Consider the following 18,638-nt stretch of genomic DNA (forward strand, 5'->3'; position numbering starts at 1 on the left):
CTGAAGTTACTGTGGGAGACACTCAAGAGTTGCTTTAAAGAGGACTTTTCATGGTTTGGGGCTCAGGCAGTTCTATATACTGCTGGAAAGCCGACAGTGCATTGAATTCAGCGCACTGTCAGCTTTCCCGATCTGTGCCCCGGGTGAAGAGCTAGCGGTCCCGATACCGTAGCTCTTTACAGTCAGAAGGGCGTTCCTGACAGTCTATCAGGTATCTCCTTCTCCACAGCAGCGCCTAATGCGCTGTACAGTGTGAGCGGGAAGGAACGCCCCCTCCCCTCCTGATAATACTCGTCTATGGATGAGCACTGTGAGCAGAGGGAGGGGGCGTTACTCCCCGCTCACACTGTACAGCGCGATAGGCGCTGCTGTGGAGAAGAACATTCCTGATAGACTGTCAGGAACGCCCTTCTGACTGTAAAGAGCTACGGTACCGACACCGACAGTTGTTTACCTGGGGCACAGATCGGGAAAGCCAACAGTGCGCTGAATTCAGTGCACTGTCAACTTTCCAGCAGTATATGGAACTGTCTATGCCCCAAACCATGAAAGGTCCTCTTTAAAGGGAGTCTGTCAGCCCCCAGACCACTTATATGGCAGTGTAGGGGTCTGAAACATATTGTGGTGGGTAAAAATATGAAAATGCTGTCATTATTATTTTTACTTATCACGCAACATGTGCAACATTAACTACACTGTATTTGCTAGGAGTGAAGCTACAGGCAACAGACATAATGTCCACTCAGCCAGCAGTGACACCAACAGAGTCTGAGGATGTCACTCACACCAGAAAGGACAGCAATTCATGAGGAAACCTGGAGCACCTGCCATCTCCGTCAGACCCCCAGAGCTCTTGCAGGGTAATTTGCAAACAAAACTAAACACCCCTTTTTGTACTCCCACATCTTATACTGCACACCAAGGTATGTTTCAGCTTCTACTAAGTAAATCTACACAGATCTACAATTAGTCTGTGCAGACACTGAGATGTGAGCAGACAAACTCCCTGAGACTTGGGCACCACGTGGCATAAACACCGCCATTTGGCAGCGGTGGGGGGGGGGACAAACAAACAAAAAAAACGCTACGTTTTACAGACCCTGCATAGTAGATGAGATTCTAGCACAGAATCCACACACTGCAGAAAAATATGTGCAGCAGACACACTGCAATTTCCATAACTGTTGCGGTATTGGAAAACGCAGCATGTCAATGTGTTCAGAAACTCCGGAGGTTTCCCAATAGGTGTAACTGAAGCAGAAAACAAATCCATAACAGGTCACTGTGCATGTATTTTACCAACTTAGAACACACTCAGTAAGATCACAATAAGTTCCAAATTCTAAGTAAATCCTCAAATGCTTACCTCTCCTCATCAAGAATAATGGAGCCATCCTCTGCCACCTTCACACGAGGAGCCAATAACTGGCTATCATCTTCTTCCTCGTCATCATCAAGATTATCCTCTTCAGCGCTGTTTTTTCCGCCGAAACTAAATTATTCAGGAAAAGACATTCAAAAAAATAAATAAATAAAAAGCTAAATAAAGAATAACTATGGATAACTTATTACATACTATTTTTAATTCTTGGTAAAGATCCTTTAAGCCTAAAAATGGGCATCATTATGTTAGATATCCATCAGTTTTGTATTAATTTCTTATTTATCATCATCATCATCATCATCATCATCATTTTTTTTTTCCTTCTGGATCTTATCCAGTCACACTATCATCTAACCCAGGGGTAGGGAATCTTCAGCTCTCCAATTGCTGTGAAACTACAACTCCCATCATGCTCCATGGACTTCCATGGGAGTTCCAAGAAAAGTACAGCAAGTGTGCATGCTGGGAGTTGTAGTTTTGCAACAGCTGGAGTGCCGATGGTTACCTACCTCTGCTCTAACCCAACCAACACCTGTTGAAGGGCATAAAATCTGTATTGTAAGGAAAGCCTTGCTGCGTTGAAAAAGGAAAATTTTCACTAAAACTTACCTAGTAACCTGAGAATCTGGAGGGGACGATTTTTCACAGTTTTTGCTTTCTTCTAGTGAAGAGCTTTATTAAAACAAGGAGGGGAGACATAAGTTATGTACAGCTTGAACAGCTAGAAACCCTCATAAATATTCCATGTGTACTATGTATGTAACCTTTCTACATAAAACGCACATATACGCAGATGCAGCAGGTCACGAATAGTCACTCAAAGACTGGAATGTGGAAAATAGAAGCTGTAACAAACCTACCTCATCGGGTTATTGAGCGGAATGAAGTGTACGAAGTCTCTCATGGTCATTTTGGATTTTTCAGGCTCCACCATCGGGCTAATGACAGGATGTTGTGCCCTCCAAGCTTTCTAGATCACAATAGCAATAAGGGAGGGTGAAACTCTTAAATACTAATATCTCAAAACAGTTGTATACATCTGCCCCTACTCCCATTGTAAAATAAAAAATATTTTTAAAATTCATTAGGGTCAGCCACCCCCATGGACCAGCTGATTGAAGCAGCAGCAGAACTTACATAGTTATATAGTAGATGGACTGATGTCTTCATCCAACCCTATCAAGTCCAACCTATAGCCCTACAATCCCCTACAGTGTTGATCCAGGGGAGGGCCCAAAACCACCATGAGGCTCATGCCAATTGCCCTATTTAAGGGAAAAATTCCTTCCCGACTTCCTGAGAGTCTCTTCCCTGGGCTGTGATATCCAGTACATCTGCTCTAATATGTATAGCACTGTGCTTGGTAAGTACTGAAGAGGCTACAGTGCTAACCCAAAAGCTACATCCGCTTCAAACAGCTGATCAGCCCAGGTGTGGGACCCCTGCCGCTTCTTTATGTTTAATGCAGTTTTTATTAGAATATTAGACTTAGAACAGTAACAGCCATTCTCACCTTCTCTTTCCTCAATTCAGCTCTCAGCAGGTCGCGCAGTTTTTGCGCTCGTCTAAGTCTCTCCTTTTCCAGATTACTGGTGATCAGCTTTTTGGAAGGCGATTTCTTAAGCAACTCAAAGATTTCATTGTTGCAGGACTTCTGGGATGGCCTTTCCTTAAGGGGGCACTCTGGGGGTTTTGTAGAACTAACTTCTTGAGGTTTAAGCACAGATTTCTTGTATGGTGAAAACTGAGGTACCTGAGGTACAGGAGTCCTTTTTTCAGGTAAAGCCACATGTTGTCCTTGAGGAGGAGATAGAGGCACCTGTGGTTTCTGAGTAATCGGCACTTTGCCCTTCTCAGGTGACTGCCCATCTGTCTTACACAGGGCAGTGTTGAGGGACGGTACTGAAGGAACATCTGTTTGTGAAGGTTTAGGAGGAGGGACAACAGCAGAGGTGGCATTTGAAACCCTTGGTTTTGCCAGGTTAGGTAAAGTAGAAATTCTTTTCCTGCGCTGGAGAGGAGTAGAAGTTGTCCTACTTGGTGGGGTTTCATTGCGGACTATGGCCACTGATTCAGTACTATTAGGAATAAAAAAGAATAAAAGTGTTAAGTGATATGGACAATAAGGTGATGGTGAAGATTGCTTATACTTTATACAAGGTCAAGACTTGGTTGTAAGCTACGTCACCAGAGGCCACCAGTTAAGCTTATCTGCTTATACTAAACCCAGACAGCAATTTTTGGTAACAAACGCACAGTACAACACAGTGGTGTTACATACATTTTTATGCAGTATAGCTATTCCTTAATGTAGTCCAGTGGTTCTTAACCTTTAGTACCCATACACAGGGGGCACACACCACAGCTGAAAACCAGGGCCATCTGAAAAGGACAGACTTAGCAAATGCTCAGGCTCTGAGACTCCTGGGGGAACTAGTGACACCCAAACCACCCATCACCTTCAAATAGAGAGGCACAGAAGCTGCCAGAGGGAGGTGTCATAAGACGGTTGGTCCGAATTAAGGAGGTGGGTCTCTACAGCAGAAGACAGTCTGTGCTTGAGTAGAAAGATTGCTTCTGGCCTATGATCTGGTCTCCTAACGTTTAGTGTATGCGTGCCACAGACGCCCCAGGAAGCAGAAAGATTTGCTTGGCATGCTTTGCTTGCCGATACTTCTTCCCACTTGATATCAGGACTATAATCTGTCACATAACAGACACCACGGTGTCATTTGTGGATACCTGATTGGAACATTTTTTTTTTACAAGCAGGTACTTGAACTAGATCAGTATCCCTCATCCTTTCCATGCCAAGTTTGCAGGAGTGGTGGTGACCATTGTTATGCCATCATTGTTGGACGAACCTCAGTGCTATAGTACCAGGTATATAATTATAGTATCCAATATTATATTAGGGAGAGGGCTGATAAGTTATCTACTGGACAGACTGAGTTTTGCGGTTTATGCTATTAATACAAACTGTGTTCATACAGACTTCTCCATATCCTATTTATAACACTTGACCATACAATACTTTACAGGAATTAATGGGGTTGTCTCAAAAATAAACATTTATCATTTATACATAGATCACAAGAGTTGCTGCTCCCGTCAGGGTGGGACAGATAATGATAGAGTACAGCTTAGTGGCCATATGAGAGAAAACTGACTGAACTCACCCATATGCGTCATACACAGTCAGTAAGCTCCTGAACGTTACCATACTAAACTGATATAGAGCTTTTTTTTTTAAGTCACTTTGTACAGTTGCAGTTGGGCTCAGCTACATCATAAGCAGCTATGCGCGGGTTCACACCTGCGCCCGGTATCCGGTTTGGCCAATCCAGCCAGTTTCTGTCTTCTGCACTGGCAAAACTGGACAGGAGACGGAAACCCGACAGTCAGCTTTCAAACCCTTTCACTTGAATGTGTTTGCAGAGGTGACCGCCCGTGTGCATCTTCTGCCTGTCCACGGGGAAACCGCTTTTTTAACCGGACACAAAATCCTGCACGTCCGACTTTGTGTCCGGTTAAAAAAAACGGTTTCACCACGGAGAGACATAAGACGCTCACGGGTGGACACTTTGCAAACCCATTAAAGTGAATGGGTTTGAAAATTGACCTCCGGGTTTCCGTTCCCTGTCCAGTTCCTCGAAGCAGAAGATGGAAACTCGCCGGACTGGCTAAACCAGAGACCGGGCGCAGGTGTGAACCCGCCCTATAATACAACAAGTTCTAAGCACACGGCCGAGTTCCGTCCAGGAATTACAGTCCACACACAGACTGTTTTTTTTTCCCTGGATGGGAATCGATCCTGAGCAAGGCCTCTAATGCTTGGTTCACACAGTATGCCACCCGTCCGTTTGAATTCAGTTTGAGACTAAAAACGGACGGATGCACATACTCATTGCATACTGACGCTAGGTTCACAGCTGCGTTCGGGTCTCCGTTCTGTGGTTTCCATCTTGTGCATGCAAGAAGACGGAAACCACAGACCGGGTCGGCGGTGAGCGTTTTATGCTCTCCGCTGCAAAACCGTTTTTTTTTTAACTGGACACAGAGTACTGCATGTCCAACTCTGTGTCCAGATTTAAAAAAAAACGGTTTTGCGGCGGAGAGCATAAAACGCTCACCGCCGGACAGCTTTCAAACCCATTCAAATGAATGGGTGAGAAAGAGTCCTGCAGGTTTCAGTCTCCTGCCTCTGTTTTGTGAAGGAAACGGAAACCTGCAGAATGGAGACTGGGCGCAGATGTGAACGAGCCCCGACACCTTTTTATGCTGATAGCAAACGCTGTCTGTCCCCTAGAGGACAGATAAGGGTGTCGGACAGGTAATGTCCGCTGCTAATGTCCGTTCAAAATCTTGTGCGGACATTAGCAGTGGACACTAGCTGTGCCGTGACATTTTTCATTGATTTAAAGATCGGGTGCGTTCTTTTACAGTCCGTGCCTGTCCTTAACTGTCCGTTCCCAAAGATGTCCGACTTTTTAAGCGGACAACAAAAACCTACATGTCGGGTTTTTCTGTCCGCTTGAAAAGTCGAACATCTTTAGGAACGGACAGTTAAGGACAGGCACGGAGTGTAAAACAAAGCACCCGATCGCCATTTAAATGAATGAAAAATGTCACGGACACAGTTAGTGTCCCCTGCTAATGTCCGCACAAGATTTTGAACGGACATTAACAGCGGACACCGACGGTAGTGTGAACGCTCCCATACTGATGTGTGAACCAAGCCTAAGGGTCTATTGATATCAACGTTGTGCCATCTGTTCTGGTCCATTGAAGCACAACAACAAACAGATTTTCACCTATCATCACTAGATGAAAAACTTTTTCTTACAGACATGTAAGGTTATGGCTATATTCAAAATATGCGAGGGGGAAGTTATGAACATCCTTTATTTTTATAATAAAATTGAGCTACAAAAACAGTTGGTGAAACGACATGTCCAATCATTTATCATCGAGAAGGTTTTTTTTTCATCATCTTACTCCTTCCTCCTGATTGGTACTGGTCAAGCCAAATGTGCATGTGATAGGGAGGAAGAAGAGCTGTCAGATGAAAACTATTCAGCTACCAGCCATAAGGTGTACGGCCAGCTCAAAGGAGGGTCCAACCCAGTACAAGAAAGCTATACCTAATACAGCACAAGTGAGTGTCTATACATTACAGTGTATGGAACATAACAGTAACCCTTGTGTCCTATTCTATTCACACAACAGGCTTGTTTACCGGTTACTAGAGAACCCCTTGTCACTACACTCCGGTGACACATAGTTCAAGAACTGTGACACAGCAGAATAAAAGCCTTGTAAAAGTAAAACACAGCAAGAGGTGACGTAACCGAAAGAAACTCTTACTTCTCATATTACAAATATATATAGGGCTGGAGCCTTTTGATTCTGGTGCAAAGGATCAAGAATGGTGAACAGAACACCAGTCCTAATAAATTCCCACCACAGCGGCCATGACTACATGAGATTCCGTACACCTTGTATTTTATTCACTTAAATCCAAGCTTTTTCTATGCTTAGGAGTCCAGCTATCGCTAGGTCATGTCATGTAAAAAGAGACACAATCACTAAGTAGGACCGCCCACTGGACTCCTAAGCCAAAAATGAGATTTAAATATTATAACAGGTTTACTAATAATACTATATCAGTCTCCTCAGTTCCTCCAGACCTTTACCAGGCTGAATACAAACAGGACAGGTTGACAGAACTCAACACAGTCTTAAAATGTCCAGTCCCATCTCAGGAAGACACTGCGGATATAGGAATCCCTGACCCCTGTCCTGACCACTACAGCCTTAGGGAGCCTTCACACGGAGTAACGCCGGGCTCAATGTGTGCTTATTTTTACTGGCGTAGAAATGCGAGACTAGCGTTTACGCGGCATTTTTTTTTTTTACTATGAGCGTATACGGCCGCGTTTTTTGCTCGCGTATACGTTTACGCGAGCAAAAAAACGCGGCCGTAAACGCAGCGTATATGCTCACAGTAAAAAAAAAAAAAACACTGCGTAAACGCTTGCCTCACATTTCTACGCCAGTAAAAATAAGCACACATTGAGCCCGGCGTTACTCCGTGCGAAGGCTCCCTAAATTTACAGGAACAAATGAGCACTGCTGCTCTACACCATATCAGTGTAACAGTGGGAGCTACCGAAACTGCACATCAGACTTTCATGTCAAATCCAACTTGTGTGAACTTGGACAAAAGCTAAACTGGGCTTTAATTCTCACTTCCAGCTGGTCTGTGCCATAGGACTACTGGTCTGTCATAACATTCAATGCTGTGATACAATGGGGACAACGCTCTGCTTGATCCACCTGATCCTGACAACCCACCATAGGTCACAGCCATGTTCTTCTTCTAAGACTACATACTTTTCTTCCCATGGCCACTTATGTCACAAGCAGCACAGAAATAAGTGGCTGACCTATTGGATGGGTAATGGCTATCAGGAGGGCGGAAGAGAAGTCACTGCCAGCCACAAGCCTGGCACTGGTGTCAAACAGCAGCTGTATAGACAATCACAATGTGAACTGAGTCCTAGGAGTGAGCCTGGACTCGTGCACAGCTGACACTCACGGCTCTGCCTTGTTCTCCTCCGGGGGCTGCAGTACTACTGGATCCCCAGTGCCAGGCGCTGTATTGCCCTCTCCAGGGCCCACTGTCTTCTGCTCCTTTGCTGGATCAGGTACAGACTCTGCTGGGGGTGCGGTTCCTCCATCCTTCCCACCGCTCGCACTTCCCGGTATTACAGAACGGCCCCCGGGCCTGACATTAGGCTTGAAGCTGAGCCTGGCTCTGCGGATCATGGTGTGGCTGGTTCTCCGCTCCTCTTCCTCATCCCGAAGCCGCGCTCACACTAACAGAACGAGCATCGCTCACACTCACGGGCCTATCACGTGGGGAATGCAGGAGGGATAGAATGGTTTCACCATGACGTCATCTACACGCGACATTGTGAACGTCATATCGGGCAGCAGCAGGCGCACACGGAAGGGGAATCCTGAGAAACTGATGACCCACAGCGCCACCATCCGATGATTTCATTTACTACTATGTAGTGTTGTATTTTTATATGGTGTATGTTATGTTATATGTATAGGCTGAGGCTCTCCCATAATTTACCGCATATGACAAGTACATTGTGATATTACATAGCAAGACCTTGTTTTTGAAGGTAAGAACATTACACTTGAATTGCCAAAACAGGATAGCACAATACAAAAAAAGTGAAAAAAAAAAAATCAGTTCATTACCAGAAGAACAGCCTGGTTGGATTTTCTATACTTAGAAGATTTCAGTCACATGAAACCACATACATGACTTCCATTTCATGCAGCCATTAGCATACCTACCAACTTTTGAAGAACAGAAAGAGGGACAAAATGTGTGGCGCACTGCGTGCCGCATAAAATTTAACCCCGCCCACTTTTATGTTGACTCCGCCCATTCTCATTCATTTTCCATGTGCCCACACACAGAATAATCCTCCTACAGTCACCCGTACATTATATGTCCCCCTCCATCTCTCCCCCAGTTTCATATACCCCCTTCATCTGCCCCCAGTTTCATGTCCCCCCTCTCCATCTCTGTCCCCAGTTTCATTCCTCCAGACGCAGATGAGTTGAAACCAGGACATACCTCCCGCCAACCGGGACTACGGGACAGGACACAGAATCTGTGAATATGCCGCGGAATCCGGGACGCTTGGGAGGTATGCATTAGGCTAGGGCTACACAGCGATTTTAGCGGCGACTCCAACAGCATGGCCAAAGATTGCCAGGTCACCCTTCTGAGGGTGCACCTGAGGGGCTACAATTTGACTCCATTTAGTAACATTAGTAAAGGAGTCGCAGGGAGACCTGGCAATCTGAGGACACACAGTGGAAATTGTGGCCAATATTGCTGTGTAACCCTAGCCTAAGGGATACAATAACCATAATATTGCACTGCAATCTCTCACCGTTCCTGAGCAATGAATGATGTTAATTTCAGTGCCTGATAAGTTATTGAGTCTTTGCACTGTCAGGAGGGCAGGGTCAGGCAGGAGCAGACAAGGGGGTGTAATTCTGTTCAAACATTCTCAAAATAAGTAGTGTAATTCTGTGCTCTGACACTGGCTGCCCCTGATTGGAGCTCTGAATCACATCCCCTGCCTGACACCGCCCTTATGACATTACTGAGCTTAAAAGGGTTGTCCATATGAAGCTAGGGAAAGTGAAAAAAAAAAAAAAAAACATACTCACCTTACAATACACTAGTGAAGCAGGGTGCTGGTCCTCCTTGCTTTACTATTTGGCCCCTATCTTTGCTCCTGACCGCTGGGGAACTAGAGAGGACTGCAGGGGAATGGCAACAAATGAGTGTTAGTTTTATAATGCAAGGGCATGTTCCGGGGGACCATATAATATGTGGGCTGTATTAGGAGGAGCATTATACTGTGGGAGCCATAATAAAGGAGGCATTATACAGAGGACCATATTTAAGGGGCTGTCCAGGAACTAGACAAATTACGGAGTGGCTTGAGGCAGGCGTAACATAAAGATAAAAAAAATGACATACTCACTTGTCCCCTGTGTTCTGTTGCCCGCCACCACAGTCCATTTGGTCTATTGCCATGCCTTGGTCCCTAGAAGCCCTGCACCCCACATGAGCGCTGAGCTCAGTCAGCAGCCGCTCAGGATTGGTGGAGTATGTCAGTAACTTCAGTGCTCCCACTACAGCAACCACCGAGGCCATCGATTGGCCTCAGCAGTTGTGTTAGGTGCAGGGTTTTGGGACTGAGGCATGGTGTGTGACCAAATGGACTTTGGCAGCATGCAATGGAGCCCAGGGGACAGGAACATTTTTTTTTTTTAATGCTACACCTTCCCTAGGCGTCTATAGTTTGTCCAATTCCTGAACAAACCCTTTAAGGAGGACATTATACTGCATACCTCCCTACCGCCTCGGATTCTGCAGAACAGTCTTGGATTCGGGGTTGTGTCCCGTGGTCCTGGTCGTTGGGAGGTATGTCCCGGAATCAACTCCTCTGCATCCACAGAGCAGTTGAATACAGTGGTGAAGCAGGAGTGGACAGCCCCTCTCCACTGGGCTCCGGCAATTGTAGGTGCAATGTGATGATGTCACTCACATCGCACCTGCAGCTCCCTCAATACTGCTGGACAAGAGCCTTGAGACAGAGTGGCATGGGAGTGAGGAGAGGTAAGTATCAGTGTTTAGGGGTTTTTTTTACATTGGCAGATGAAGAGGAAAGGGCATTAAACTGTGGGGGAAGATAGATGGGGCAATATACTGGGGAGGCATATGAGCGGGACATTAAACTGGAGGGGGGCATATAAAGAGGGACATTAAACTGAGGGGGTTATGAGGGTAACATTATACTTTGGGGGCAGATAGAGGAGAACATTTAACTTTGGGGACAGATAGATGAGGCATTAAACTGTGTGGCAGATGAAGAAGGACATTAAACTGGGGGCAGATGGTGGGGACATTAAACTGGGAGCAACTGGAGGGGGACATTAAACCCTGAGGAGGAGAGGGGGTAGCTGGAGGAGAACATTAAAATGGGGGCAACTGGAGAAGGACATTAAATTAGGGCAATATGAGGGGGCATTAATCCATGGGGGCAAATGGAGGGGGACATTAAACCGTGGGGGCACTGTTTAATGTCTCCCTCCAGTTGCCCCCAGGGTTTAATGTCCCCCACCAGCTAACTCCACAGTTTAATGGCTCTGTCTAGCTGCCCCAGTTTAATGTCTGCCTTTAGTTCCCCCTAGTTTAACGTCCCCTTTTAGTTCCCCACAGTTTAAAGGGATCCTATCATTCAGACATTTTTTCTAAGTGCCATGTCGGAATAGCCTTAAGAAAGGCTATTTGGCTCCCACCTTTCGTCGTCTTCTCCGCGCTGCCGTTCACCTACAATCTCAGTTTCTCTCAGTATTCAAATTAACTCTGTCGCAGCACTGGGGGCGAGCCCCAGCGCTCAGACAACACTGGGGGCGTCCCCAATGCCGTGAGAGAACTCTCTCCAGCGCCGTGTTCATCTTCTTCAGGAACGGCCTCTTCGTTCTTTTCTTCCGGCGGTGTCTTCTTACTTCTAGTAGTACTTAGAAAAAATGTCGTCTGAATGATAGGATCCTTTTAATGTCCCCCTCCAGTTGCCCCCAAGGTCTAATGTCCCCCTCTAGTTGTCCCAAGTTTAGACTGAGGCAGCTGGAGGGGCACATTAAACTGTGGGGGCACCGGTAGAAACTTTATACTGTCGGGTCAATTTGAGTAGAACATTATAATGTGGGTGCATATAATATTAGGATTATTGTATTGGGAGCACAAAGATAAATGGATCGGTATGGGTGGAGTCAATTTAGAAGTGGGTGGAGCAAAATTTGCCATATTGTCCCTCTTTCTGTCCTTTAAAAGTTGGTAGGTATGCACTATAGGATCACATTAAATGAGACATTATACTGTATATACCAAAAGGGGGCGTAATAGTATGTGGGGGCCACTAAGGAGGCACCTGACTGTGTTGGAGCACAGAGAGTGGATAGGAATGGGTGGAGCTGGCAATAGCTACATTTTGTACCTCCTTTGAAAGTTGGAGATATTTCTGGCCTATAAATAAAATTTCTGAACAACTCCTTTAAGGTGGTGATTGTACAGATGCCCCCCCCCCCCCCCCCCCCCCGATTACTTATTAAGCCACCACCCCCACAATTGTCTCCAATGTGATGAAGTCCCCCCAGCTGAAGCACACAACTGATCCTGACAACCTTGAGGACATCCATGTTTTGTGCAGAAATCTGCAATTAAGAAGAATATAGGCGCGCGCACAGCTCATGACCGCGCACTGCTGCCGAGGCCCCGCCCACCCCGACATGACGTCACGCAGGCGTCCTCTAGTAGCTAGAATATTCTGCCGGGTGTGCGGCTGGGAGAGGGTGGCGGTCTAGATCTGCAGAGCTTGGCTTCTGCCGGGAATGGCCCGTAAGTTTTACTGGAGACAGGGAGAGAGTCTGTGAGCCGGGGGGTGGATTGGCTGCAAATCGTCACTAATCGCATCATGATCGTATTTGGCGTTGGGTCGTTGTTTCTTCGCAGTCAGGGGGTAGTAGACGATCATGGGTGACGATTGTAGCACAGCTGGGTCATAAGAGATCCTGTATAGTCGTAGAGGTGACGTTAATCATCTTTATAGAGGGGAAGGGGAGAATTCTACTTAGAGGTCGGTAAGTAGATCTGGTTGTACGATAGTTTGTAGAGGGCGTTGAGAAGATTGGAGTCCTGTATAGCTGAGTCCTTAGAAGCTGCCGTGTAGGTATGTATGGAGAATTCTTAGAGCATAACCCCCAGCATCCAGTCCTGTAGTCGGTGCAATTCTGTCCATGTAAGCCAATCAGTAATTCTAGTTGTATGGTGCCCTCTAGTGGCAGCTAGTGTAATAGGCGTAGCCTTCTATTGTGTAATACAGTAACTGTGCCAGGCATGGGCTATATTATTTATTATTATTATTTATGTAGCAGTGCACCATTAATTCCATGGTGCTTTACATTTGGGGGTTACATACAATACACAGAATATACAGGTAGATATAATACTAACAGTGACTGGCACAGTGGGGTAGAGGGCCCTGCCCGTGAGGGCTTACAATCTGAGGGAAGGGGGCTAGAGATAGAAGGAGAGGGGGAGACTGTACAGATGGCGGTGCGGTGATAGTGTTATTGGAGGTTGTAGGCCTTCCTGAATAGGTGAGTCTTCAGGGCCGTCTTGAAGCCTGTGATTGTGGGGGTCAGTCTTGGGGCTTGTTCACATCTGCACCCGGGAGTCCGTTCTGCAGGTTTTTGTTTTCTGCACAAAACAGAGTAGGAGATGGAAACCTGCCGCCATCTTTTCAAACCTATTCATTTGAATGGGATTGAAAAATGTCCGTCCGTGAGTGTTTTATGCGCTCCGCGGCAAAACCGTTTTTTTTTTGTTTGTTTGTTTGTTTGTTTGTTTTTTTAAACCGGACAGAGTCGGACATGCAGTACTCTGTGTCCGGTTTGAAAAAAAAAAACTGTTTCGCTGCGGAGAGCATAAAACGCTCACCGGCGCTCACGGATGGACTCTGCATGACAGGTTTCCGTCTTCTGCATGTAAACATGAGAACGGAGTCCAGACACTGGTGTGAACCCAGTGTTGTGTCTTGGTAAGGAGTTCCAGAGTATGGGGAGATGCACGAGAGAAATCTTGGAGACGGTTGTGTGAGGAGTAGATAAGAGCAGAGTAGGAGGTCATTGGAGGATCTGAAGTTACGTGTGGGCAGGTAGCGGGAGATTAGTTCAGAGATATATGGAGGGGACAGGTTGTGGATGGCTTTGTATGTTAGCGTTAGTAGCTTGAACTGAATTCGCTGGGCTATAGGTAGCCAGTGGAGGGACTGGCAGAGGGGAGCAGCCGATGAAGATCGGGGGGGTGAGATGGATTAAGCGAGCAGCACAGTTTAAGGTGGACTGGAGGGGAGCGAGAGTATTAGCTGGGAGTCCATGGAGAAGGGTGTTGCCGTAATCTAAGCGGGAGATTATGAGGGCCTGGACGAGCATCTTGGTAGTTTCAGGGGTGAGGAAGGAGCAGATTCGATGGATGTTCTTGAGTTGGAGGCGGCAGGAGGTGATGAGGGTTTGAATGTGTGACTTGAAGGATAGGTCGGAGTCCAGGGTTACCCCAAGGCATTGGGCCCGTGCGACGGGGTAAGTGGGGTTCCATTAACTTTGATAGATGGGTCAGATGGAGGGGCCATACAGGGTGGGGTGAAGATGATGAACTCTGTTTTCTCCATGTTGAGTTTGAGAAAGCGGGAGGAGAGGAAGGAGGCTACGGCCGCTAAACAATCTGGAACTCTGGCCAGCAGGGAGGTAATGTCTGGTCCAGAGATGTCTATATGTAAATTGCACAATCTCTATCCTAGATTGTATATGAGGTTAATGGGGAATCCTTTTAAAGTGGTTTCTGACTTTACTGCTGATGGTTTAGCCTTAGGATATGTCCTCTATATTGGATTGGTGGGGGGTCTGATTTCTGCCAATCCTATTGAAGAGGCTGTTTAGCTCAGTGAGCCCTGCTACCTGTTTATTAGACATAGCACTATATGTCCTGTAGTGGACTATGGACTAGTACTGGGGGGTGTTCTTCACTGCTTAGCGTCATGGCTGGGCGGTAAGGTACACCCTTCGGACAGTGCAGCGCTATGGACAAGTACTCTTGGGGTGTGGGGTGTGTTCCTCAGAGCCCAGAGATTATCAGGAACGCCCTTTTGACAGTGGGGAGAGATCGGTAACGACACCGATATCTCCAGCCCGGGGGCACATAATGGGAAAGGCGACAGTGCGCTGAATTCAGTGCACTGACTGCTTTTTAGCAGTATATAAAACAGAGTGTGCCTGAGGACATGACGGGTCCTCTTTAATAAAGACTTTCCCTGTTAAATTCTAGGACATCTTTTCTTAGATGTGTTTCCTATGATGTTCCTCCTGAGAAATATTTATGTATGTATTGACAATTAGTATTCCCCTTGTCGAAGAGCTATGTTCTTCCACATTGACAGGTCCTCTGTAAAATTCTCATGGTGACCAGATGGGCCTGTTCTTGCTGACCCCTGTACTGGTGGGCAATGTGATTAAAAATGCTGCACAAACACAGCAGTATCAATGACTTAGTGTATTAGGGAGTTCCTTATGTAGCCACTGTGTATGACATTAACATATTGTAACATCTATTGGGAGTCAAATGATAAAAATATATCAAGTGAAGTGTTGGCTAAAACTAAACATTGATGCTGGAGACATGCAGGGGTAATAATGATCACATGACAGTTTAGTACATTGCCTTGGTATGAGCTGTGCACTTTCCTTTGTTGTAGGTGGAAATCAACGTGAACTTTCTCGCCAGAAAAACTTAAAGAAAAATCAAGATTCAAACAAAGGCAAACGGAAAGATGACAACTTATCAGCTGCACAGCGAAAGCAAAGGTATTCCCGATAGAAATAAATGCCCTGTAGATTTAGATTCTTTTAGGGCTTCAGGACGGTCAGACTGACCCAATAAACGCTAACATGTCTGTACACCTTCCATAGCTGTCGGCTGAATGCTTGTTCAGGTGACGGCTATATCTCCTGACCCTCTAATACAAGTATGTGTTCTCAATGTCTTCTCCCTTGAGAACAAAGGGCTGCAATGTGTTAAAATCAAACTTGCCCAATTCTTCCTTATTCCAATGTATATGACTCCTAGGCTGGGGCCCCACATTACGAAAATGCATCATTATAGCTGGCGTTTTCTGTACAGGTATAATAGGGGCAAAAAGTCCATAGAGGAAAATTCAATTGGGAAAAAATGCAATGCTTTTTTGGGGGTTTTTTGCAGCTCACTACGTGGGGCCTTAGTCTTAAAGCTTGATGTACTGACCCCTTATGTGAACTTTGCTTTTTTTTCTACAGGGATTCTGAGATAATGCAGCTGAAGCAGAAGGCAGCTAATGAAAAGAAATCCACGCAATCTATATCTAAGTGACAAAGTCGTGGGCTATTTAGACTACTGTTGCCAGAGGACCACAAGCGAACTTTTAATATTGTTTTTAAAAAAATTTTTTTTTTTTTTTGTAGTTGGCCATGTATAGAACTGTCTGAATTCCATAATGGTGCTGGCTATAGGCATCTAATGTACATATACTGTATTAAAGTTATAGAAAATTTCATGGTGTTGGACTCTATAAAATCTCAATATACATGTGGTCAGTGTTGCTGATCAGGAAAGATCTGGTTCCCCTGAAAAAGGGGTAGAAATGCCACCCCAGCATGCATCGTCAGGTCCGAGTTCAGTACAGACCTTCATGCTAAAGGCATGTATATTTGGACACTAGAATTAGTACCTTTCTATAGAATGAATATATTCTGATTTAGTTTAGTGTTATGTGGCCACAGTATATAGATTAGACTACCAGAATATAATGCCACGTATAGTCAGCAGGATTTGTTTAGAGCTACTCGTCAATCTTGGCTGCAGCAACAAGTCTTGTAAGAAAGGTTGCACTTTCACTATGCAAACATCACAACACAACCCCACTTACTTGAAGACGGTAAAAGGAAATCCAGCATCCAGTTCCTCTATTAAAACGTAACTTTTAATGTGTCAAATCAGCATTTACATAAAATTTAAACATGTGAGGTCCTAATAAACCTACATGTAATGCCAGACAACAAAGGCTGATGCGTTTCGGAGAATACACACAGTGTCCTTATTGAATAAGGAGAAATTTAAAATTTTTAAAAATTTTTTTTTTTTAACTGGGTGGCACCCTTTTAAATGCTATCCATTTAAATGAACAGTTAAAGGGATCTACCACTAAATCAGGTTTTTTTGCGCTTTAGACATCGGAATAGCCTTTAGAAAGGCTATTCGCCTCTTACCTTTAGACGTGGTCTCCGCGGCGCCGTTCCTTAGAAATACCGTTTTTTACTGTTATGCAAATGAGCTCTCTCGCAGCAATGGGGGTGGGCCCTAGCGCTCAAACGGCGATGTGGGCGTCCCCACTGCTGCCAGAGAACTCTCTCCAGCGATGCCTCCATCTTCAACAGCAACCGCGTCTTCTTCCGGCTGGGGTCACACTCTGCTCTGTATGCTCCTGTAGTTCTACGGAGAACTACAGGCGCATACTGCATATGCATGCGAGAGCGGAGTGTGACCGCAGCTGGAAGAAGAAGCCGTTGTTGCTGAAGATGGAGGTGTCGCTGGAGAGAGTTCTCTGGCAACAGTGGGGATGCCCCCATCGCTGTTTGAGCGCTGACACTGGCCCCCATTGCTGCAAGAGAACAACCACACACACACACACTACACATTCAGCCAGGCTGTAGGTAAGAGTGGTCATAGACAGCGCTCCCACCCGCATCCATTGGGAGAGTGGGAGACAGTCGAAGTAAAGCACTCAGCTATCTCTGGTGTTCCAATGGAAGTGAATGGGAGCGCTGTACACCGCCAGTCATGCTTACATTCAGCTTGGCTACAGTCAGACTGAATGCGCAGAGGGGGAATGACCTCTCCTCCCGTTCTCTACTCATGGCATAACCACTTTAAAGACTGGAAACTGCATTGTGCGCTTTTTCCCCATATATCCCAGAGTATTGCTGTCTTAAGCCTGCTTCACACGGATAGGTCTGGTTCATGGGATCTGTATTGGATGTCAGCCATATTTCCTGTACACACTCAGTATCAGTCATGTATGATGCTAGGAGTACCTGTATCGCTGCACCTCTACTGTCCTGTGCTGAAAACATGGTTATACTACAGGACAGTAGAGCCGAGAGAAAGCAGTGGCTCCTGGCGTTGTAGGACTCCCTTCTCAATATAAGAGATAGAGCTAATGGTATGTTATACCGGTGGGATAGGCCACTATATAATTTGTAAAAAAATGAAAAAATTATAGCAGACTTCAGCCCCAAATTCCTCTCTATTTTCCAGGCCTTCGGCTTATGCAGTGACTTTTACTCGCTGATTAGCCTCACATGAATGGGGATAATTGGCGGAGGAGCTTATACATAAGCCTTAGGGCTAGTTCACACAGGGGTTATGACTGCGTATTTTGGTCTTGATTTTGACGCGGGAAGCCACGTCAGAATAGGACCAAAATGCACCTGCCGCGATTGTCGCGGTTTCCAACAGTCGCGGCTTCCTGCTCCGGAGTAGGCCCAAATGAATGGGCCTAGGCCAAAGGGTACTGTCGCGAGGCGGACGCCAGGCCTGAATCAGCTGTGGAATCCGCCTGCAGAAAGGGCAGCTCACAGAAGAAAGGAAGCTAGCGGTCTACATAGACCTCTATTGTGAGGGGGCTGATTCTGAGGTGGACTCGGCGTCAAAATCCGCCCCCTCTTGCCCCGTGTGAATGAGCCCTTAGAATCCGTGGCAGGATAGAGCAGGACTCCTGCTTCAGTCAATACTCCCCAACAAAGAAAATGGTAGGTGGAATTTGGTGCTGCTGTTGAATCAACATGGCCAGGCTGTTACTATGAGATATCAGTGGACATTATAGGGAGAGGTATAATGGGAGACTATAAGATCCAGGCTGTTGAGTCTATTGTGGATAATAAAGGACTTTGCAGAGAGGGGTATAGCAGATGAAAACTCCCAGCTTGTCCAGGGTCTTATTATTGGATTTCAGTAGGAAGGATAAAAGAAGGGAACAACTCCCAGCACATCCAGGCT

The 18,638-nt window shown here is 45.9% G+C and overlaps 2 protein-coding genes and 1 long non-coding RNA gene across 5 annotated transcripts in view; 2 read left to right on the forward strand and 1 right to left on the reverse strand.

The window, feature by feature from the left end:
* BDP1 (BDP1 general transcription factor IIIB subunit) overlaps positions 1 to 8,341 on the reverse strand; it is a 50,311-nt gene extending 41,970 nt beyond the window's left edge. For all 3 annotated transcript variants that reach the window (XM_075270866.1, XM_075270874.1, XM_075270857.1), the window contains exons 1-5: positions 7,986 to 8,341; positions 2,898 to 3,462; positions 2,245 to 2,354; positions 1,994 to 2,056; positions 1,367 to 1,492 (exon numbers count right to left, since the gene is read on the reverse strand). In XM_075270866.1, the coding sequence (XP_075126967.1) occupies positions 1,367 to 1,492; positions 1,994 to 2,056; positions 2,245 to 2,354; positions 2,898 to 3,462; positions 7,986 to 8,215 (1,094 nt within the window). In that variant the 5' untranslated portion in view covers positions 8,216 to 8,341. The remainder of the gene's footprint in view (positions 1 to 1,366; positions 1,493 to 1,993; positions 2,057 to 2,244; positions 2,355 to 2,897; positions 3,463 to 7,985) is intronic.
* Positions 1 to 18,638, forward strand: part of LOC142200553 (uncharacterized) — a 221,536-nt gene that overhangs the window by 105,570 nt on the left and 97,328 nt on the right. The gene's annotated exons all lie outside the window — the stretch shown is intronic.
* SERF1B (small EDRK-rich factor 1B) lies at positions 12,294 to 16,088 on the forward strand. Its single transcript, XM_075262425.1, has 3 exons — positions 12,294 to 12,392; positions 15,304 to 15,412; positions 15,881 to 16,088. The coding sequence occupies exons 1-3, from the start codon at positions 12,386 to 12,388 to the stop codon at positions 15,951 to 15,953; spliced, it is 189 nt and encodes a 62-aa protein (XP_075118526.1). The 5' UTR covers positions 12,294 to 12,385; the 3' UTR covers positions 15,954 to 16,088.

Source organism: Leptodactylus fuscus, chromosome 1, assembly GCF_031893055.1.
Source record: "Leptodactylus fuscus isolate aLepFus1 chromosome 1, aLepFus1.hap2, whole genome shotgun sequence".
Lineage (NCBI taxonomy): Eukaryota > Metazoa > Chordata > Amphibia > Anura > Leptodactylidae > Leptodactylus > Leptodactylus fuscus.

What these genes read in the sequence shown, in the direction of transcription:
- SERF1B (XM_075262425.1), top strand. An exon ending in GCTGCACAGCGAAAGCAAAG is followed by an intron (nt 15,413 to 15,880) that starts GTATTCCCGATA and finishes TTTTTTCTACAG; the next exon opens with GGATTCTGAGATAATGCAGC.